The following is a 24,419-nucleotide window of genomic DNA, read 5'->3' on the forward strand; positions in this document are numbered from 1 at the left end:
ATCCTAACTTTAAGACTTTCGGTATTCACAGAAGGCATTTAGGAGCCCTAAAGTTAAGACTCCTAACTTCTGTGAATACCAAAATGAGTAAGTGCCTTATGTGAATACCAAAATGAGTAAGTGCCTTCTGTGAATACCAAAATGGTAGTAAGTTTAGGATTTTGTCTTAAGTGAGTTCTGTGAATCGGGCCCACAGTTATTAACTCCACTGGCGCTGATCAGAACCGATCCAGGCATATGTCACAATATACATTTAAGAAATAGCAACAGGCAGTTATACAGTCAGATTCCAATCCAGTACCTCTGCTGTGACACCAGTACCATCAGAAGATTCTGATTCAGACCCAGTATAAAAAGCACTCGAGGTCTCTCAAGACTCTGATGATAAAGAGGAAGAGAACATGTTGCTCCCCCAATCATTATACAGAGGATTCATTGTATGTAGACTTCCAAAACTCCAGTGAGCTACTTACATCTCTTGAAGTGGAGCTAAACTTGCCACTTGTGCCACCAAGAGAAGAAAAGCGTTTTATTTGAGGTGGTGTTTCAAGGGGCAGCGGAGGCACTAGAGTTGCATTTGCCCACTGTACAGACAAAACAAAAATGTATTGACTGAGATTCTTCAACGAGGGTCAGCTTCATCAAAGCCATTATTGCCAATTAATGACACCCTTACTGACCTATACTTATCTGTCACTGGAGCTGTGGCTAAGCAACATAGACAGGCCCCTGGTGACCTGGACTTCCTAACTAAGAAATCTACACTAGAAAGTGTCATTGTTCAAGCTTCTACAAGTAAGTATAATCCCATTTCCTTTCTGATTTCCCTTCAGATAGGAAATCAAAAAGAATAGCCAAACAAAGAAATGGGTCAGAGCTTTTAACTGTCCAGCACCAAACGTCACTACTTGTGGGAGCCTGTTAAAACTGCTCTATGCCTCGGTGCATGTGGTCTAGGATGTGACCCACATACATCCTAAAGAGTGGTTACAAACCACTACTATCCAAAGCAAACAAAAATGACCCTGCACCCGAGATGAGCCAATACTCTCTAGTATTGATGTCCTAATACAACATATTTAGGCAAAACGAAGCAGTCCAAAGCAAACAAGGTTGACCCAACACGCCAGAACAACATATATTTTCTACTATAAATGTCCTAGTGCATCATATTCCAGAAAATTAGAACAATATATTGAATAAATAGCTTCCCAGATGAAAATGAGACAGATGGTCGTATTACTTGATTGAAGTCAGTTTCTTTTATTGAAAAGCAGTTAATTCTTTAAAAACACCACACAATTGCTTGCCAACGCGTTTCATCCCTCACGGGACTTCTTCAGGGCTAAAAGCAATTACAAAACACTATTTACAATATGAACACAATAAAACATTAAGTGCACAAAACTATGCAGTTCCTTGTAATTCATTATCACGCTAGCACTGTGTTGTTGTTAATGACCATCACAGATAGACATAACTCTCATCCTATTAAATTTGAATCAACGGGAAGCTACTCTAAGGATCACATAATCACTGTCGCACAATTATTTCGGCTAAGGAAGGAAACAGAAAACAGACACATAGTTTGCTACATTATATCAAATGTCAAAGCTATCGCCTATATGACAGCTCATTCTGGCTCTATCACATTTAGTGATCATACGATGACAAGAATAGTAATATATACACTACAATGCATGCCTTCGTGAATCACTGTGCACACCGCCAGCAGATAAAGACTTTGATGAAGGTATGCATTGTAGTGTATATATTACTATTCTTGCCATCTTATGATCACTAAATGCGAGAGAGCTTGCCTGGACACTACAGACTGCATTGGCAGAGATGTTGGCACTAGTGTAAAGTTCAGGAGGAATGCCTAGTTAAGCCAGGTTTCTGGAGACATGCAAACATCCTTACTTGACCTGCCGTTCGATGGCTCCACATTATTTGGAGTAAAGACTGTTTCAACAATCAAACGATTCAAAAATAGTTGCAACATAGCATGATCTTTGGGCTATTGACACGAGCGAAACAATTTCCCCCTCCAATACAGAAAATTCAGAGGCTATTCCAGAGCGCTAACTTATATAAACACAAACCCTCCCTATGTTTACTGCAGCAACCAACCCAGTCTTTTCAAGGCAGTAAACATGGCATCAGCAGGTGTAGTTTAAACCAACAGGTACAGCTCAATCCTCCTTTGGACTACCTCACTGACTGTGGTGGCTGATGGTCATCAACTTGATGTGCGGCTGGCCATACTTTATCTCCCATCACACGGTGGAGACAAACACGTCACTGCTGTGTTGGGGGTGCCATATGGGAGAGGTGGAGATAGGAGACCTCTTGCCTCTGGTTGAGAGCCAACTCCATATGAGTCTTCTGGAACTTCAAATGATCCATCCATAAAAGCTTTCCTGCAGTCCATCAAAGGGAGTCTGGTGCAGGTCCTCACAGACAACACAACCTTCTTGTGGTAATTCAACAAGCAAGACAGAGTAGAGTCCTGGATCCTGTTTCAGGAGGAATCATGCCTTGAGAGCCGGCTGGCCCAGCAGAAAATTTTCCTGGTTGCCAACCACCTGGTGGGTTCATGAATGTCAGAGTGCATGAAATGAATAAGCATTGTCTGGCATCTTATCCTGAGTTAGCACAGGGTGTTTTTGAGCAGTGTGGCACGCCCTGGCTAGATCTGGTCGCCACCGTTAAGAATGAGCAGTATCAACAATTCTGCAGACTGGAGTTTTCTCAACAGCCTACATTAGAAGACACATTTTGTTGGAATGGAAGTAAGGGCTCCTGTATTCATTTCCTGCCTCAGGTTCTTAAAGAAATCAAGATAGACTAGACCCAGGTCATTCTTATCACCTGGACTGCACCAGGAGCTTCTGAGCATTTGTCTATCAATCAGCCTTTGGGTGGATCAGCAATAGGTCAGGGTCGTGCAACCAAGTCTGTTCCACCTACATCTCCATGCATGGAGTTTGAGCAGCAGCAGCTAAATGCATTTGACTTGCCAACGAGGGGGTGGATGTCATTCTCGCTACTAGATGCCCTACCACAAAGTAAATCTATACTTTACCAGATGTGTTGCCTGGTGTGGTGACAGTAACACCGATATTTGCAGGCTAAGCTTCCTGATGACCTGTTACTTGTTCTTTCGCTAGACCAGCAATGCCTTATCGCAGGCCAGATAAAAGGTTATTTGCTGGCCCTTTTTGCCTTTCTGTGTTTGCCTGACTAATTGTTTTCAAGCAGCTTTGATGTGTTTTATAAAAAGTTGGCCTCACATGTTTTTCCCCCAAACCGTTTTTTTATGCCCAAATGTGAGCTAACCCTGTTCTTAATATTGCACACCCTTCAACCCAATGCATGTTGTTCTTTGAGGTTGTTGACATTAAAGTCCGTCTTCCTCAACACCATTGAATGATCATGCTGTGTGAGAGAACTGCTCGTGCTTTCAGTCCAACCAGCATACACCACATTTTTTCCAGACAAACTGGTACTGAGCACCAGGGCAAAATTCCTAATGAACATTGTAACCCCCTTCTACCTTGGGGACTCGATTACTCTGCCAGCGTTTGTGCTGCCTCACCCCTCAAAGAAGGAGGGAGATCCTCCATCATAGTAACGCTAAAAGGTCCTTGAGGTTTTTCATCGACCACACAACGAGCCATTGTGCGTATGATCAATTTTAGGGGGTTTCTCTGGGGCAAAGAAAGTGAAGGCAGTTCAGAAGACGAGACTGTTGTGATGGACCGTGTTGGAAATAGCTCTTTCTGGAGTTTTCCCCCAGATTTTTGCCTTCTGTTGACAAACCCGTTTTTTGTTGGCTCTAATACACTGTGCACATTAACCCTGCTAACTTTTAGCAAAGTTTTTGTGTCCTCCCTTTCAAACATGTCAAAATTAGTTTACACCTAATTGGCAAATTCAATGTACTTATAAGTCCCTAAAATGTGGTACTTCCTGTACCACGGGAGGCTAAATTAAATCCCACTTGTGGACTGCAGGACTCATTGTGCCACCAACCAAAGTAGCATTGTAAAAAAAAAGTCTCCAGGCCTCCCCCTGCAGCCTGTGTGTGTAGTTTTAAACTCCCAATTCAACCTGACAATACACTTTTGCCAGGCCTAAACCTACCTTGTTAATACTTATAAGTCACAGCTAAGGTAGGCCCTAAATACCCAAGGTGCATGGTATTTATTTTTTTTGTTTCGCAATTCTTTATTGAAATTTAAAAGCAAACATATATACATATACGTATACATATAGGTGCTGCACAACTACATGGGTGTACAATAGTCTATTGATAATAAAGATACAAGTGTGCAATTCGAAAGGAGAATGAAAGGAAAGGAACAGATAGAATAGAAGGGAAATAGATGATGGAGGAAAGGATTAAAGGAATATTACACACTGTATGTATAGTAACCCATAACTTTCATTATTCATAGTGACAGGATAGATTAGACAGAGTAAATCATGGGTATGAGGAACAGAATTGCCGATGATCATTAAGAGTACTGGGTGGTTATAAATAAGAAAGGCTGCCTTTTCCTTATCCGGAGTAGGAGGGAACATAGGAAAGAAGAAGAGGGGAAGAGTGAAGGGGGATGGAAAGAGAAGAGAGAGGAGAGGAGAAAGGAGGAAGGGGAAGACGCATGTGCAATTAGAAAAAAGAGGAAATGGAAGAGATGGGGAGGGAAGAGAAGAAGAGGTAAAGAAGGAAGGGGAGAAGAAGAGTAAGGCAAGAAAAAAGAACATTCAGGAGTCATGAAGAAAAGGAGCCAATACTTGTTGGAATATTTCCTCTCAGTCTTGTAGTTGATATATTACACATTTATGGGATGCCATTTGAATCATTGCTACCATCCAGTCCTCCTGTGAGAGTGGATTGGGCGATTGCCTCTGTCTTAAGATACAGATTTTGACCAAAAAAAGTGCAGTATGTCAGATGCGGCATTGTGGGTGCGTAATGCCAAGTGAGTTACCAAAGTCACGCAACAAGATAATGGGGGGGTAAGGGGAAGTTGGAGAGGAATTGTCGCCCTCAGTGTATTCCCTACGGAAGTCCAAAAACCTTGTATAGAAGGACATTCGCATATTTTATGAGGAAGGTCACGATTAATTAACTCTGGTACTTCTCCAACACTTGGAAAGTGGCAATAATCCTGCTCTATGCAATTTCAAAGGTGACCAGTGCCAATCATATAAAGTTTTGAGAACACAAAATTTCAAATGCACTTCCCCGGTTCCCTTATCTAGGGCTTCCAATAATTCTGGCCAGGCATCTTCTTCACTAGTAAGTAAGCGCTCTTGCCACTTCTTACGGAGAGTTTTGAGTAGTGGTTGTGAGAATAAGTGGTTAGTTAGTACTCCATTCAAACCCAACATTACTCCTTTGTGACGTCCCCAATTAAGGAGATAGTCTAATATCGGAGAAGGTTTCAATGCCGAGGATAAGGACTGAGGCATCGCCTCAAACAATGCTGTAACTGTGAATGTTGCGAAGCCTGATGCAATGGGAGATCAAATTCATCACGCAGTAAGTCAAAGAATTTCAACTCTCCATTAAGTATGACTTGATCTAATGTCTGAATTCCTCTTGATTTCCAAATAAGCCAGCTAAGCTCATGACCATTTATTCATATGCTCTCATTGTCCCAAAGTGGGGGTTTAGACTGTAAACAGTAAGCAATCCCTAGAAGACAATGTGCTCGGTGCCATGCTTGATATGTAGCTTTCATCACTGGGTGCGGAGGGGATATTCGTGGATTACTGGCTCCATGTAGGAATGCAAGGCCGTCATCTCGAATAAGTAATGAGTTTTCCGTTGTGACCCATTGTGGGGGATCAGTTGTGTCTGGGAGTAAATAGGCTAGTTGCGAGAGGTGTAAAGCTAAAGAATAATGTTCCAGAGATGGTAAACTCCAACCTCCATGGGATCGACGAGCTATTAACTTGACAGAAGATAAATGAAGACGCATAGATCCCCAGACAAAGGCTTGTATACGGGCATCTACACGACAGAGTGTAGACAGGAAAACTACAATCAGGCGCATGCCGAGAACATAAGTAAAACGAGGCAAATTAACCATCCTTACAGTTTGGACTCTTCCCCAAGTGCATGGTATTTAAGGGTTAGGACATGTATATTTAATGTTTTTGATCTCCTGGCAGTGAAAAACCTCCAAAGTCGTTTTTCACTGTTGCAAGGCACACTCTCCCATGGGCTAGCACTGGGTTACACTTTTACATTTATTAGGTGATAAATTCAGTTTGAGAGCAGCTAGAAAAAGTATTCAAGGACTCATTTCAGTATTCATTTAAATCCAACTTACTGGTCAAGTCGGATATTATATTACTTTTTAAGAAGTTGTCATTTTCCTGCCTACAACCAAAAGGCTTTCCTGCCAGTGTATAGCTGTCACCTGACCCCTGATGGCTCCCATGGGGAGATGTGTATTGCTCCCAGATAATAGACCAAGGACCCTGTGAGGGTAGAGGGTGAATTCTCCCTTTACAGGATGGCCCGATGGGCTGTGCCCAGCCCCTTCCTGAATTCAAAGGCTGCTATCTTGTTACTGGCAGATGAAACCCACACCTCAGCATGCCTCTCCTTTGTCTCTCTATTCATTGATGGAAACAAACCCAGTGGGGATAGAGGAACAAACCAGAACTGGTTTGGGGGGCAGTAAAAGGATTGCCCCCCACCAAAGGGCTGGCAGTGGGTATAAAAGTGGCAGCCTCAAACCTTCTTCTCAGAAAACTCCTGGACCTGTGAAGACTCAGACAAAGGACTGCCACAATGTTGAAGAAGCTGAAAGAAGACTGGACCCGCTTGCCTTGAACCCAGGAAGCCAGAAGTGACTCCAAGGGTTAGTTGGCTGACCTCCTGATTAAGCAACAGGGACAGAACAAGCTTTCAGATGCTCTTTTCCTGCAAGTGCCCAGCTGACCCAAACCAGCTTGGGCCTACAAAGCCCTCCATAACACCTGACCCCAATACCGCAACAAACAAATCTCCTTCCACGCCCCCAAGAGATACCTCTGCTCTCCCGACCTCGCCCTAGCCACGGTCCCCTGCATCCACAGGGCCAGAGCAGTTGGCAGGTCCTTCTCCTATCTGGCAGCCAAGACCTGGACCTCTGCATCTGACGAAGCCTGACACTGCACCAATTCAGAAAGGACCTCAAGACCTGGCGCTTCAAATGATCTACAGAGCTGCTCGCACCCCTCCCCTCCCCCCACCCTGTGTCTTGAGACCCTCACGGGTGAGTAGTGCACTTAAAAACCCCTGATTGATTGATTGAGTTGGGCACGGGCTGGAGCTTGCTGCTGGTCTATGTTGGGGTGAGTCTTCACCCCCAAGTGGTGCCCCCCATGTTCCTGAACCCTTGACTGGTGTTAGTGTTCTCTTGCAGGAAGTGGGACTTAGAAACTTTTTGCCAACTTTCTACTTGGAGAACAGACTGAGGCCAGGATCGCTATCAAAGTCACAGCTGTCTACATCAAATTGCTGGTCAGCCTCAGCTTTCTAGTTTGCCCCACTGAAGGGGATCTGGCTTCCAGAAAAGTTCCTTAGTCTGGACGTACAGGGCTTCATCAAGACTGACACTGAGCGGCATCTTGTTGACTTTGAAACCTTTCTTGGCATTTACCATGGACTTTGCCAGCTAGAAACTTACCTGCTTTTGTCAATGACCTCTCCGGACCTCACTGTTCAGCAAGCCACCATCCGTGAGCCCTAGTTTGGATCCAGCTTGCCCTTTTGATGATCAATTTTTCTCTGTAAACGTTTCTGGGTCCGGAGGTAAACTTTCCACCAGGATGAACTTCGTCCCTGTATCTGACCGGCAATCCATGGAATTTTGCCTTAAGTACTGACTTTTATCCGGTCTAGCACAACCTGATAACCACGGTTGGAGCTTTGTGCCCTATTGGCACTATTTTGAATTCAAACTTTAAAAATTCGTATCTCCTATTCCACATGTTGGATTTTTGTCATTCTGGCGTAATTTAATTTATTTTAATTTACTCTATTTTCTTGTGTTAGGTTTTAACTTTATTACTCTTTGAGGACTGCATAGGTCAAGGGGTGCCTGTTTTTGAGATCTGCCAGGTTGCCGCGTGTGTGCCGATACACATGTTCACATAACACTACTTGTCAGTAAGGTCCAAATAAGAACAAGTTATTTACCTCTGGTAATGAGCTTTCTGATATTTACTTTAACACCCAATCCCTCACATTCTTTCCAACTCCGCGTTGAGAGATGCAAGAAATGTATGTCAGTGCATAGGAGCTGAACATATATCCGGCTTTCCACCGTCACTTCGAAAGTGGTATGAAATCACTGTGAAGCCACACGGTGCCACCTACTGGCAGGAGTATTGCTGAAGAATTCCCCAGATCTACTCTGGCGCCTGGGGATAGTGTAAAAGTGAGAAATATGCGATTACATCATTATTACCATATTCTCTAGTATACTCTTTCTTTTCTAATAAAGTACTTTCATATAAGCAGCTGTTTACATTTTACCATCAGTGGTTGGCATGCGGTCCATTTGTTTCTTTTACCCAATTCATAACCCATTTACAAAGGCTAGGAATGATTACAATACCATCACATAACTTAACATTTCAAGTGTAATCACAACATCAAATAAATAAAACTTATTAGCACCATTTTAAGAGAGGGAGCGTGAAGGTTTAATGTGAACTGTGGGTAAGCACCTACAAAGCCAAAATATTGTGATTCCTATTAGATAAAGTAGAATCTGCAAAGAATACTTGCATCTCCGTTTGTAACATGTGCTTTCTCACACTCATTAAAAACTTAAAGTAAGTAAAATGTAATGGTTATTGTGATACAAAAATTAAGAAATTGATTTAAATCATTCCATTAAGTAGGAATTGGAATTCAAGAATTTAAGTAAACCAGTGGGCAATGGTAGACCAGAAATGAAGCACAGTCTGAAACCAGTTGTTGAAGACAGGGAAGTAGAACAAGGTCTGGGAATGGGTTGGCGGTTAATCCCAGTCAAACATTTTACCCAGAAATGTGTACTTCTCAGGAGGTGGAAGATGGTGGGGCACGGTCAAATTCTGAATGGGATACCCTGCTAATATGTAGCTAATGACGTTGACTCCTTTTCATCCACAGTATTGACTTTTAGAGTGCTTGTACAGAATGTGATGACACTAGTACATATAAGGTACCAACTGGTGTGCTGGTGTCCATTCCATGTTTTGCAGCACCTCATCGATGTGCATCTGGAACTCACTCAATGTTTGACCGAAAAACCTGCTCCACTTTCAAATTCGACGAAACCAAATGTCTCCTCCAATGGTCTCTGGGTTTAAACCCTGCCGTAGATGCTGTAAAAAATGTCTTTGTCAGGGCTGCATGACATCTATATATGGTGTCTTTAATCCTACCTTGATCAATAGGTCTGCAACTCCCATGATTTCATGCATTCAAAGAACATAGAAAGGGAGGCCACAATATTTTTGACCAAGGATACTAAAAAGTGGTCCCTGTCTCTTTGAGGCATATCTTTAAAGGGACAGCAAAGGATCTAGAAGAATAAAGTTAATCACAAATTATGCACTGTAAAATAAAGGCTTACACAGCCAGTGCACATACATGTGATTTTAAGAATGTTACCTTTTTTAGATGTAAATGAGAAAGATTGCTCCTTCAGACGTACTTCCCAGATTATAATTGTGTTGTGAATGTGCCAAAGGCTTGCACACATGTATGCCTAACGTACCAAATGTCAACTTGTAACAAAAAGCATTTATCTTATTTGTGCAGAGCACCTGAAACTGGGGTCTGATTAGTAGGCCTCAGCTAATCCTGATGTTAAGTAATAAAGACCAAAAATATGTATACAATTGAGGAGAGCTCAGAAAAAGATACATTGCCCAGAATTATGAGGCAATATGTTTAGGTTTCTTATAATTATTGTGTCTCTACTCTAAATGTTTGTAATCTTAGGTAGGGCTATGTAGAGAACTAAAATGTTTTGCCATTCTTCTATTAAACCCACAGCATTGTTTTTAATTCCACTATTGCCACCTTCTGAACAAAGATGTTGGTTTTTAGTATCCTTAATGTACATGAATGTATTGCTTCAAGGAGATCATAATTATTTTGTACTGGTTTGAAACAAATGATGGCATAATATTGAACTGTGTGAATGGTTTAAGTAATGAAAGCATTACAGTGCCCTTTATTTAAGTCTACATTTTGTGAATTCATGTAATGATTTTTCTTTTTTCTTTTGATTCTTTAGTCACAGAAAAAGGGCCAGCAGTCCCAGTTTTTGCAGAGCCGTAATTTAAAATGCATAGCCTTATGTGAAGGTAAGTCCTAGCAAATCCTAGCAACAGTGACATATTAGAGTGCTCACAGTTTGCAAAGTATTTAAAGTTTGAAGTGTCCTTTGTGTATAGCGTACTATAATGATTCTCTTATGTATTTGTGTAAAGACAAAACACCTCCCATAACAGTATATAAAACAACACAAGCAGTAAAACTCAAAAGTAATTTTGACATGTTTTATGCATCTCGTTACAGACAGACTTGGATATCTTGTAAGCGTGTATGTGATCAATAGAAGGTCATGGCATTTTTAAAAATGGTTACACTGTGCCATTCACTTTACATTTTGGCTTTGGTGATTATGATAAAAATAGGCCCTACTAACAGCAAAAGCAGCTTCTCTAGTCCTTGGAGGGGCTTCACATTGAACGCATAACACCCCTTCTTCCCCCACACATCCCCTTCAAGCTGATGGTGGCTCACATCTGGCAACATTCCACAAAGCTCTTGAGACCTTGCAAGACTGATGTATTGTCTTTGCCACCGGTTCTTTAGCATGGTTATAGCCTGTTAATTACAGAAGGAAATCTACATAGAAGAAGACATTAAGTAAACAAGCAAGAGTACTTAATCCAATTAACAATCTTCATGCCATATTGTAATATTGGTCTATAATATTAAATGTTGGCTTGTAGGTGAATCCTCAGATACAGAGGTGACATTTAATGCCAGTGAGCCCATGTTAACATTTTTTGTAGAATAACAAAGCAAACAGAAGAAGACGATGGACGGAGCACTGAAACCTTTTAGAAACCCCCAGTCACAGTTCTGGGTTGAATCCATCATAATTTGTTAGCTCACTTTCCCACCCCAGTTCAGACCCAGCCATATGTAGATCAGTCTTGACCCTGTTCCTTATGGGAACAGTCCAGCCCAAACTGCCAAGCCAGGTATTCCCTGGACCAAAAACAAGCATCCTGGAACCGGTTTCGGGGTAACACCCCTCATCAGCCAGGCTAGCTTGAATCCAGTGGCAAAGTGAGCAAGGGACCTACGTCTGGGCATAACCTGCCAATTTAAGGTGAACTAAGCAAACACAAGGGGACGATGGACGGAGCGCTAAAGATTTTCAGACACTCACCCCAAGTCACAGATCTGGGTTGAATCTATCATTGTTCTTTATCTAACTTTGCCACCCCAGTTCAGACCCAGCCATATGCAAATCAGTCTTGACCCTGTGCCTCATGGGAACAATCCAGTCCAAACTTCCAAAAGACGTGGGTCCTTTGCTCAGTGCCACTAGATTCAGGCTAGCCTGGCTGATGTGGGGTGTTACCCCAAAACCTGTTCCAGGATGCTTGTTTCCGGTCCATGGAAGACTTGGCTTGGCAGTTCAGGCTGGACTGTTCCCATGAGGCACAGGGTCAAGACTGATTTGCATATAGCTGGGTCTGAACTGATGTGGCGAAGTGAGCTAAAAACGATCATGGATTCAACCAAGATCTGTGACTGGAGGTGAGTGTCTGAAAAGTTTCAGCGCTCTGTCCATCATCTTGTATTTGCTTTGTTCGTCCTAAGTTGCCAGGGTATGCCCAGACATGGGTCCCTTGCTCACTTTGCCACTGGATTCAAGCTAGCCTGGTTGATGAGGGGTGTTACCCCAAAACTGGGCCCAGGATGCTTGTTTCCGGTCCAGGAAGACCTGGCTTGGCAAATTGGGCAGGACTGTTCCCATGAGGCACAGGGTCAAGACTGATATGCATATAGTTGGGTTTGAACTGTTGTGGTGGAGTGAGCTAAAGAACGATGATAGATTCAACCCAGATCTGTGACTGAGGGTGAGTGTCTGAAAAGTTTCAGCAGTCCGCCCATCATCTCCTTGTGTTTGCTTTGTAGAATAACAAACAGTTAATGTTTCTTGTTTGTAACCGGTAGGCTGAGTACCACATCTCAAATTAAGTTGAGGAAAAAAAACATCTTTTTCAGTATAGAAGAAAAGTCATATTGCTAAAAATATATATTTATTAAAATTATCTTTTGTTAAAACCTAGTTTGTCTTGTTAATGAGCTGGCCAATTGTTTCTTAAAGTGGACACAACTTGACTGTAGATGCTGCCGTTTAAATACCTTCATTAAGATACATTCCATGTCTTTTTTTATTTATATTTTACTCAAGTGCAGTCACAAATTTAGGCTTAGAGGCTGAAAGAGAGGGCAGACACTCTTAGACAGAGCTCTTTACCTGAACAGTATTTGTGGGCCAAAACTCCTTGTCTGCACCAACAGTTAGAATCTCCTCTCTCGTCACATTCTACTTTTACAAACACACTAATAGGGGTATATTCACAAGAACGTGTGCTAAACATCACCAAAAAATGCTAACGCAACTTTAACAATCGCTGCCCATCGGGGAAAAATAACCCAGTGTTAACGTGGAATTCACAAAACGGTGGTAGCATGCGATAGTCCGCCAAAAACGCGGCCAATGTCCACGATACAACCACCCCGACGGAGATAAAAACACAAACTACAACACCAGAAAACGTGCGATGAGCCCATTCGCGATGAGGAAAGCAGGGATAAGCACCGCCAGGACTGCGAAACACACGGCAGGCGGAAATAAGCACAACAAAAGCCTGAAAAAGTAAGACAGACCAAACAGAAAACAACAGCCAACCACAATGGAGACAACCCGAGTCAGCAGACAACCCCACCAAACCGATTGGCCACAAAACATTGTACATGGCAGGCCATCTTGGAAGAGATGAGTGCAGCCTGAGAGCGGAGGAGGACAATGGCAGAAAACCAGAACTCCAGGAATGATGCGAAAGGCACAAACAAGCAGAAACACGCCAACAACAAGAAGGCAGCAATGCACACCGGAGGTGGGAGTCCAGCGCCACACCAGGAGCTGGATGACATGGAGGAAATGGTGTCCACCACATCAGTCTGGAGATGGTGGCAGGACTCGGGGACCAGAAACTGCACCAAACAACAGACACAACAGCAACAGGGAGAGGAACCAGCAGGGGATGTGGGAGATGGGCACAATGGCACACATGCACAACTAAGCACAGCGAAGGAACATCTCACACACAATGCAGCACACACACATAGGAAGCAGAACACCCCAACATTGAACACAATGTGGTACAAACACCAACTTGTGCACAACCAAACACAGGACACAAGTGCACCCGCCTGTGGCCGGTAAACGGCCATACGCATCTGGTAAAGCACGAAACCGGGACATGATAATGCACAAGTACAAACACACAGTTCTGATGGGGTAGCAAGGCACGCATAGCAGGGATCCAGAGAGTCCGTGACACACACATTGGCATACAAATCAAGACACTACACAGTTGGAGACAAGTGAAAGTGTGGAAACTTTATCAACAATTGCGAGTCAGTACGGCCAAGAGAAGTGCCACGATATGCAGCAGCATGTCTGAATGAGGAACGTAGGAAAACACCCATGTCCACCTCGGGGGAGTCCCTCACCAACACAAGTCAGTGCCAACCCGCGTTGGTTGTCCGTGCCTGGAACATGAATCCTGGCCAATGCAGCCATGTCCACTTTCGTCGTGGGACATGTGACCATATCCACAACATGCAACCATGTGTCTGGACACGTGCAATGGCTCACATCCAGTTGTGGCTGCCGGTACCTTGTCAATCGTCCATGAATGCGAGTGTGGCTGCGTAGGCCAACATCTCCAATGAGCGATCGTCGTCCACCACATCTGACATGTCGTCGACCCAATCCATCAGCTGACCCGGACAGATGTGCTGACTCCAACCACTGGACCCAATGTGCACCAAAGCCCAATCAGGTAGTGGCTCAAGTGCTCACTGCACACAACGACTCGTGCAATCTCCCAGGTCCAATTTCCAGCCTGCATGCCAAACATCCATGCATGCCATAAGCGGTCATCCTGGTGACACTCCTGGCCGTGGGCCAACAGGGGGCGCACACACACATAATCCAGGTCAGCTACCGTTACGTTGGAGAGGCAGACATCCATGGACCACTCGAATATGCACGAGCGACAATGCAACACAGGATGCACGCAGGCGACGTGCGCAAGGTGGAAGCTCAGCTGGTAACTGATCTGCAGCACTGCCAAAGGCAGTGCCCCCAGTACATGCAGCAGACTTGCACGGTACAGCTCCACGTTACTGGAGTCGAGCATGTGTCCCGGATGGTCTGCCATTGCATCAGTGGCTCTGCATGAAGCGGTACTGGCTTGCCCTGAGACAGTCCTGTGGATGAAATGGCACAGCTCGGTGCAATGAGCAGTGTCTGTGTGCAACAGGTGCAGGCCTTGGGTGGGGTGGGAGTATGTGTGAGGACCATTTCACGCACGCCAACTACAATGAAGGAATACTGTGTGTGGGATGTGTACACGTTGGTCTCACATCAGGCAGTGCGTAGTGTGAGAGTCGCAAGCAAATGCTATCGTATCTGTCAGGGAGTGCTGGGCACATGCAAGTTCATTCTCGGAGCTGCAGATGTGCTACTGCCTGATAGTACAGACAAAGGACCTTTCATCCCTACAGTAACTTCACCAGCTGCATGCATACAGGAGACGTACAGAGGCCAGTCGTGAGTGTGGTGGGACGTCTGCCACCCTGGGAATCATGGATGATATGCCCAGCACTATGCAACTGAGCGGACTCACTGTGTGTCACTTTGCCACACAGCTGGTCCTCCCTGCCACGGGCACCCACACTTGTGTGCGCTGCACGGTTGCATCATGTGCACTCCTACGGGACACCATTCTAATGCATGTCCAGAGCCATGCCAACAACACCCCGACGTTGGCCTTCGAAGGTGTGCGCCCACTTGGGTGTAGGCCAATGGTCCGGACAGGGCGGACACAGGTGTTCAGCCCATGGCTGGCTGGGATCACGCTGCGAATGAGGCCAGGCAACAGACTCATGCATCCGCAAGACTGATACACATAACACCTGGCATGCATATGCCAAGACCCTGAGTGTTCTTGCGCTCCTACTAGTCCCTGTACATGCGGGCCCGCCCTCCTGGTACATGCCACATTGCAACATTGTGTACTGTGGCCCTGGTGGCGACAACACCCCGAAACAGAGACACACTTACCTCACTTCCTGCACCGGGCCAGGCCCGGACCACGCCCTGCCGCCCCTGCCGAACCAGCACACGCAGCCTGTGAATGCAGAAGGGTAGGTGCAGGGCTACATGTCCAGGGTCACTGCCAACGCTGAGGTGACATGGCAACATCCGCAGAAAACAGCACACTGTGATGTTGCGGGGCCCGTGCTCATCATGCTGACACAATGAACACACGGAAACACTTGCTCAGATGGTGTGAATGGCTACGGGCACATGCGCACGGCCACATTTATAATCAGGCACACTTACCGAGTGACACCTGTGTTGGATGTGTGTGGGGTGTGTGCACATCCTGGTGCAGTCAGAAATCAACAACAGTGTACATCGTAAAGGACACAACCATTCAACCATAAAGGCCCCATGATTTCTGCTGCACAGATTTAGTAGCCCCGGATGCACAGAGTCCTGCATGGGCCTGCCGCCACGGGCCGCTGACCTGCTGTGCACTGGTGCAGGGTCACGGGTGCAGAGCAGGTTCACAAGATGACAAGGGGCCTTGTCACGGAGTGTCTCGATGGGCAGTGGAAGGTGTACCCCCAGGGCAGGATGCAGAGGGCAGGCCCACGCTGATACAGTCACTATGGTGGAGATGAATGGAACAGACACATGTCGGACACCAAGTCCGGTCCAGCCAGAAGAAGATGCAGAAAACCACCAGGCCATGGGCTCTGACGCCACCAAGGTCCAACCAGATGGTGCCCATGACTCATTGCGCACAGAATTAATGGCACCAGTGCTGTTAGGCGATACCTCCTGCGATGAGGCATGTCCAATGGTGTGAATTCCTCCACATCTTACCCAAGACACAGTTCCACATGTGTGATCTACTGGACCGCAGTGTAGGCCTGAGGCAGCGGTCAGCACGGGCCATTCACCGAGTGTCACCGGCATAGGTTGGATGGCCCCACCGGCCTGCGTAGTTCAGGTTCAGTGGGACCACGGGACGCGGACTTGCGATGAACAGGGTTGATGGCACCAGGTCAATTGTTGATAGTGTTCGGTCACCTCCGTGACTGGGACCCGGCTTTCGTCCGGACAAAGCCGCATCTTCCTCTTACTCCTCTCCGTGCGACCACTGGTGTGGACTCTGCCATTCGTGATTCGCAACTAGGTGCTGTATGTGGGACCTAATGGTCCGCAGGGTAGTCCTGGTCCCTCATCCACGTGTTGCCGGCTGGCGTTGAACAGGGTTAGTGGCACCACGTGTTGCAAGATGCCCATATGGAACTATGCCTCACTGACCGAGGGGGGGGGTCTGGTGCTGTGGCCGCTGCCCCGGCTTTGGGGTCACTGCCATTCAGGACTCAGGACACAGTTTCACATATGGGACCTACTGGGTCGAAGAGGACCCCGGTGTAGTTTGTGAATGAGGAAGGAGTAATGTGAGCCAGCATCGGGGGCCAGAGATGGTCTGCGGAGGCTGCAGAGGTCACGGAACTGGTGCTTGGAGCTTGCACTGGCACGTGGTGGGGCCTCCTTGACATATGCCGGTGTCGGCAGGTGATCAGTGTGGCCTGGCTGCGCAGGGGAGGGCCTGATGGGTTTGGGGTCCAGCGGGCCAGGGTACTGCAGGCGATCAGGATCACGAGGACGGCGTCTGCTTCTTGGCGTGGTGATAGGCGCTACCCTGGCAGAGACGTTGGGCTTTCCGGAAGAGGAGCATGCCCAGGGCTTCGTGCTTTTTATTCACACCCCTACGCTGGCCTGGCGTACGCCGGGCCATCCCACTCCGCTCACGCATACGGGGGGACATAACAGGCAACATTTCCGCGAACTCCCCCACTGGCCGGGGTGACATGGTTGCGTCCACGGTCTACACCAGAGGTGTATGTTGCAATGGATATGGGTGTGTTCTGCATACTGCGGTCTGTCCAGCACATCTCTGCCACTCTTGGCATTGTGTGCTTTCCCAATCATGGTTCTCCTGCCTCCTTCACACATGCCTGGTTGCCACCTCTCCCCACATTCGGCTAGTGTGTGGCTGAGGTGCCATGCCGTTGATGGCTCATGTTCACAGCTTGCCCAGGTTACCATTGTGAGTTGTTCTGTCGTGTCTGGTGGGTGGGCATGTTGTTTTGCATGTTGGTTTTGATTTTGTGATGTGTGCATTGCCAGAGTTGTGAGTTGCATGGTTGTGGAGTTGAGTTGAGTGGGGTGTTCATTTGGAACTTGCCAAGGGGCTGTGCATTTCCCTTGGTGCCATCCTGGGAACGCTGGTTGCTGTTTGACTGTTGGAGGATGGAGGAATCATGCACACTGGCTGGGTATTTGGAGGGGACATTGGTGGAGGTTCCACGGTGTTCGGTTGTTGCCTGCACATTGATATGAGACGTGTGCTTTCTGTTGTGGTGATTGTGTGCTGTGTCGGCAGGGGGCACAGGTATGACGTGTGCTGTGGATTGCCCCCAACACCTGCGTGCATCCAGCTATGGCGTATGGTCCTTGCTTGGTGTCCAGCAGATCCTGCGCATTGTGTTGGGCATATAGGGACTGGGGTACCAGGCTGATGGTGATGTCCAGGACAGGTGTGAGGGACTTGGATGTGGCTGGCTGTGTGACTCCTCCGACTCTGGCGGTTGTTGGTTGGGGGTTCCAGGGGCCAACAGGTGCAGCACAGCCAGCAGCTTTGTGTGGGGTGGGATGTTGGTTGTCCGCTGTGCTAGTGCTGTCGGCCTGTTGTGCGTTGTTGGTCAGGATGCGTACGATAGTTGTCCTTTTGAGCTTGTAGTGGGCAATGACATTGTCAGGTGTTGGGTCTGTGTGGCTGGTGCGTTTCCTGGGGGTCGACTGTCTTTGTCTGGGCTGCCTCTGGTTGTCTGGAGGGGGGTTGTTCTGGGTGGGGGTTGGGGTCCTGGGGTGGTGGCAGTGGGTGTTGTGGCCCTCTTGGGTGTCCGGGCCGTATGACCAGTGGCTCCATGGCATCTGTTACTCTTCCGATGTGGCTGTGAGCTGTGCTCCCTTTTGTGGTGCAGGCTATGGTCCGACTTTGCACCAGGTCAAAGCAGGTGTTATTTTCCTGCTGCTAACACGCCTTATCGCCTGTTTTGTGTTCTTATCACATTTCTAGTTGGTTGTTGTGAATGTTGTGGAGTGGTGTTGTCGCCGCTTTTGGCACGGGAATGCCTACTCTGCATCTCATTAGTGATAGTTGCGGGAGTCTTCTATGGCGATGTTTTTTGTGGCTGCTACCACGGGCAAACTGGTGTTGTGGGCTGTTAACACCAGCTTGTGAATGGGGCGATAAATTTATCGCAACTTTGGCTGCGATAAAGTGCCGTTAACTCGGCGATAGATCCTTGAGAATGTGCCCCATAGAGTCATAGCCCCATTCCAAAACAAATGGACAGAGGGTATTCTTCTGCACCGTTAACAAATAAGTATATCCCGCCAACAAGGACATATTAGGAGACCTCCTTCCACCCACAACCAGTATACATTTAAGCTTACCTGCCCCTGCTGGCATTGCACAACCAAGTTGGTCCTACCAACACCAGTATTCAAAAGTAGAAGGGTTCCCCCTGCACTCATATAGGTAGACTCTCTGCCACAGCATTGGCTAAGGAAGAGAGGCCTGGTGAGGAAATTAATTAGAGTGGTGTAGCATGAGTAGAGTGAAAGACAATGCACAATATCCTGTATTGGTGGCTAGTGGATTCTCTTATCTAAAATGTATTGTGGCAACCTGGAAAATAAGACTGAAAATGGAGATAGAGGAATGAGCCTTTACCTACATATGCCCAGAACCGATACACTGAAGCTTAACCTTTAACCTTGCTTTGTCGGCAAGATGGGTTGCCCCAAGTAGAGTCCGTCAAGTGACACAAACATTTCAGTTTCTAAACCTACCTACACTTCCATACACATCACAAACAACTAAATCAAACCATAGACTCCCAGATACTAATATTAGGATTTACAGTATATGAAATGTTACTAAACAAAATTGCAACCTAAAAGGAAAGATGACTTCTCTTGTCAAAACCTGTTAAAAAAATAAACATTGAAATTAAAAGTGTTACATGGGCGGGTGGCAAACAACCTCTATGATTTATGTAAAATATATAGGCCTACCATCTGACTCTGTCACACAAATAGCACATTTCCTATTTTGCATGTTCAATTACTACATAAGGGCTTTCCTGGGCCTTGTAACATAGTTCAGTTGAAACCATTAGCCTCTCACATGTGAAATCAATGATTTCTATAAGGAAAGTCCAGACCTTTCCTTTTAGAGTTGCGTCCTCATGACAGGCAGTCAAATATTATCTAACATATATATTATAACATGGTAATAGATTACAAGGGATCTGTAACCCAAATATTTAATATCTCTGGGCAATTATGACTGGCATTAGTAATTTAATAGGTGTATTTTGAATTTTCCTACCTGTCTACAGTCACATTCTCTTTCATTTTGCAGATACAATCTATCTGTGCATAATACCCATTACCACATTTAGCACATCCTTCTACGTAGCTATGTTTCTTGAATTAAAATCAACTGCAATACTCACTCAAAAAGTCACCAGCTTTTTTCTTCATACCATAATTTTCCCATGTCTGTTCTGTGGTTAAATGTTTTCTCTTAGCAAAATGTATATTTGATATAATGTTTTTTTTCCATTACATTTGCTTTTTCTTGGCTCACATTCATTGTTTATTTGTAATGTGATCAGAATTTCTTAGATAAAAATTGCCATGCTTTTTGAGAAAGAGTTATGATGTAATGATGATTTATTAAAAATAAATATATTGTCTTCTTTCTATGCAGTTATAACCTCACCTGATCTGCACAAACATGGAGACATTTGGGTGGTTCCTAACACTGATCATGTCTGTACAAGATTCTTCTTTGTGTGAGTGCTGGTTCAAACCTTGATATCCTTTCTTTGAAATGCATTGGTTCTCATTTACTTCAAATCTATCATTTGTTTAGCACATTATACAGATATCCACACTCTCATCCACAATTTGACTTCTGTGCTGATGATACAGGCACATACTTGATTCTCCTGTCAGAGCTCACAATGGTAAAGTTCAAATTATCACAAAGCATGTGTGAATGATTCCATTTTCTATATACAGCAGTCATTGAAAAAACTATTGTTTATGAGCATTTTGATTCTAGCAGTTTTTCATGTAATCAAATAACCTTCACACGTCTGTGGAAAAAAACTGTTCAAGTGATGGTAAGGTAATTAACTAAAACTTAAACGTCACTGACATTCTCGTTAGCAATGACACCACCAATGTACTTCTGATGACATCACTGCTGACTTTGCTAATAACATCATCAATAATACTACAGGTGTGCTGTCGCATATTACAATACATTAAGGTAAAAGTATGCAGCTATTCTGATGTCCTAACAAATAGTCCAGTCAAAAAAAAGGTTTGTATTACAGTAAAAGCAAATAGTTATCCACCCAGGAATCACAAAGTACTGAAATGATTAAATGCTACTGCTACCCAGCACATGCCCATAGAGAGTTTATGTAGTCATGTACAGCTAGTGACAAATAACTAAAACCCTCATATCGATTAGATATAATAAAGAATGTTTTCGCACAGTCAGTATATGGATGCTCCCATAATATTTAGTTTGAAGTTAAAGGTTATGCAATTGGTAGCCAGCATTTGTCCTCAGTAGCTTAATGTAGCTAAAAGGCCAAAGTTTCTCTCACAACTAATCGAATTTCTTTAAAAGTTTTTGTTTGCAGTCCATTATAAGCAACTTGAAATCCTCATAAAGAAGTGCGGCTGGGTCAGTTTAATCAAAATACTCACTCACAAATAATACATGTCCTTACAGACATTAAATGCAGATGTAAGGATCCGCTTCCACTGTCAGACGCTAGATGCTGTCACAGATATTCTGTAGAAAAGGAAGGCTTCTGCTGTTGAGGTCACAAGTAAAGCAGAATTGCAATTGTAAGACAGCACATTCAAAGAGGAGATATACTCGCTAACATTGCATGCGTAAGAAAGTCTATTTGTTTTTTCACTGGCTCCAAACAGTTGTGAAGTATAGATGTGTGGCCCTTCAATGACGTCAGTGATGACATTGCTTGCTATGTCACGTCTGAGTTACTTAACAGTGCTATTTTGGATTTTATATTAGCGTAGCTAACAATAATGTTTAATTTTAGTAATGTTTTTCTCCTATACCATTTTTCTATTGCACCTACCACCAGAGCAGAGCTGAATTTGCACAGTCTTTAGCTGTGCACAGTGGGACCCAGATGCAGTGCATGCCCTTCATAGCGAACGCTCTCATTGGCTCCAAGCAGCATGCCAGCAACACGAAAAAAATGTTGTTGGTAGTCATTATAGAACTCGGTGACTAAGTCCCATGTCCTGAAGTTTAAAGAAAAAAAATGATACAAGGGGGCTGAGTAGGGATACCCTGTCCCCCCTAGCCCTAGGAAGGGTCCCAGAGCCTCCCTTGGGTAAAACAAATCACCAAATGTTGCCACAATCCGGCAAGAGCCCACCGGGATCATGGCAAAAAAAAATGGCAGGCGTGTTTGTTATATATATATATATATATATATATATATATATATATATATATATATATATATATATATATATATATATATATGGAGGGGAGCATAAGTAGGGGACCCCATTCCACGGGGCTGGGTATATTTAAGGGGAGGGGCAGGCAACCCCCCTCCTTGAGCCGTTTTTGGCTCAAAGGACCCCATTCACCGAGGCCCAATTCTACAATTTTATTTGCTATGGGGAGGGGGGTCACATGGCTCCCCTCCCTGAGCCTTTAATTGTCCCGGGTACTCCATCCTCCAGGGATGGCTCACTTGATGTGTCCCAGGAAGCCCACCCCTCCCCCTGTGACACACTATTTTCCCTGCCCGCACTACAGCAGGCAGGGAAGTGTGTTTGGTACCATCTGGTGGGAGCATTTTCGAATCTCCCGCCAAGCAGGAATAAATACTAAGGGCCCGATTACGATGTGGTTAGGAAACTGTCCTGAATGAATTGGTTCCGGAATAGTTTCCAAACAAATCGAGTCCTGTGAGTCCGGACGACTGATTATGATGCTTCCCAACATCGTTCGGTCGGATTCGCATTGACTTTAATGGGCGCCTGTGTTCCGAAGGAGAACACAGGCTCCCATTGAAAAAAGGGGTGGTTGGGAAAAACCTTGCACTCTGTGGCGGGTACCCCATGGTGCCTGCCACATTGTTCATGGTTGGGAAGAGGTAGCCCATTTGTACCCCCATGGACTACATTAGTAAGTCTCAGTATGAATGGGGGCCTGTAACGGTCCCCCAAAGACAGATTTTGGCAGCCGTCTCGTCTCGGGCAAAACGAATAGTAACAGTTGTCCGAATCGTCATCGTAATCGCTCGTCCGGAAACCGTGTCCATAGAGCTGTACAAATTGTCTCAGAAAGACTCGGGCTGTCCGGATGGCTTTTGGAACCGATTCGGTCTGCTCGAACTGTTTCCGAGCATCGTAATCGATCATTGGGAAATCTGTATGTTTCGGTAGGAAGCACGGGTTCCGAATCGGATTCTGCAATACCGAATCCCATCCGGAGCCTTTCCTAATGCCATTGTAATCAGCCCCTAAGTCTGCTCCCAGCTGGCAACAGCTTTAAAAATATTCCTGCTGGCTGGAAGCAGACTTGTGTTCTGTTCCTCTGCCCTCACTGATGCTTAGAGGGAAACAGAAGAAAATATTGCTCCTTCCTGGAGACAGTGCATAAATAGCTGCTCCCTCCAGGTGGAAGCTATTCCGACTCCTGCACCATGCGGTGAGGTTGCTGAGCCCACTGTGCCTCTGCCCCTCCTTGGTGGTCCCTAACACTGGTGTTTGGTGGGTGCCCCTGGTAGGCACCGGGACCTCCACCGATTTATTTTGAAACCCCAGGAATGTGGTCCCCAGGGCCACAATAGGGTTGGGAGGGGATCTCTGCAGCTCCCCTTCCCTTTTAAAGAAGGCAGGCCCCAGTGAATGAGGTCCTTGGGGCCCCATCCCCTTTTAAAAATGTGTATAGCCCTGGAGAGTGGGGTCCGCAGGGCCTAATTAGGCTCAGGGATGGGGCAGAATGCCCTCCTCCCTTTAATAATTATTCGGCACTGGGGAATGGATTCCCTGGGGCCCAAAAATGCTTGTGTAGGGAGATCGCCTGATTAGGCTCAGGGAGGGCGGCTGTGCAGTCCCCTCCCCTTTTAAACTAAAAACAACCCCAGGGGATGGGGTCTCTGGGGTATATGAAGGCTCGGTAAGGGGGGGGCACACATCCTGTCTCCCCATTTGTATTTTTTGTTCCCCCTGGGAAAGGGTCCCCGGGGCTAATAAGGCTCTGAGAGGAGGAATGCACACCCCCACTTATATTTTTACCCGTGGGATGTGGCAAAAGAAGATTTGAGAAGGAGTTTTGCATGGCCCCCCCTACCCTTTTTTTTGGAATAGGCTTGAGGGTTAGGGCCTCTGGCCAATTAAAAGTTGGGATGGGGTGCACGCCCCCCTTCCCTCAATATATATGTTTTAGCTCCATCCTCCAGAGGTTGTAGTCAATGGGGCTTGAAGGTCAAACCTACGATGCGCCCTCCAAAGGCTGGGCACGGTGTGGAGTTGGCAGGTTTTGCCATAGGGCCTGGTGGCAGTCCAAGGCCTCTGATCAACATCATGCTGTGCACTGACTGTGCGCAGTGGGAGTGGGCCGCCTGAGGATAGTTGGAAGTAGGGCGTGGCTGCAAGCCAGGCCCTGAGACTAACGCCACGCATGACCAAAGGCCATTCTCAGCGTGGGGTTAGCTGCCACTGGGTGGCTGCCTGTGAGGCGTTTGATGCAGCCAGGTCCTGTGGCAAACTCCTCGCTGTGCACGATGAAAGGTTGTGCACAGTATGGGACGATTGTCTTCAGGGGGAGGGGGGATTGCTGCCTTATGGGGG

General features: G+C 45.8%; 1 protein-coding gene across 1 annotated transcript in view; it reads left to right on the forward strand.

The window, feature by feature from the left end:
* PARP8 (poly(ADP-ribose) polymerase family member 8) overlaps positions 1 to 24,419 on the forward strand; it is a 788,553-nt gene that overhangs the window by 712,443 nt on the left and 51,691 nt on the right. Inside the window, exons 24-25 of the mRNA XM_085631232.1 lie at positions 10,308 to 10,377; positions 20,263 to 20,347. Of these exons, the coding sequence (XP_085487358.1) occupies positions 10,308 to 10,377; positions 20,263 to 20,347 (155 nt within the window). The remainder of the gene's footprint in view (positions 1 to 10,307; positions 10,378 to 20,262; positions 20,348 to 24,419) is intronic.

Source organism: Triturus cristatus, chromosome 2_1 (assembly GCF_964204655.1).
Source record: "Triturus cristatus chromosome 2_1, aTriCri1.1, whole genome shotgun sequence".
NCBI classification, from domain to species: Eukaryota; Metazoa; Chordata; class Amphibia; order Caudata; family Salamandridae; genus Triturus; species Triturus cristatus.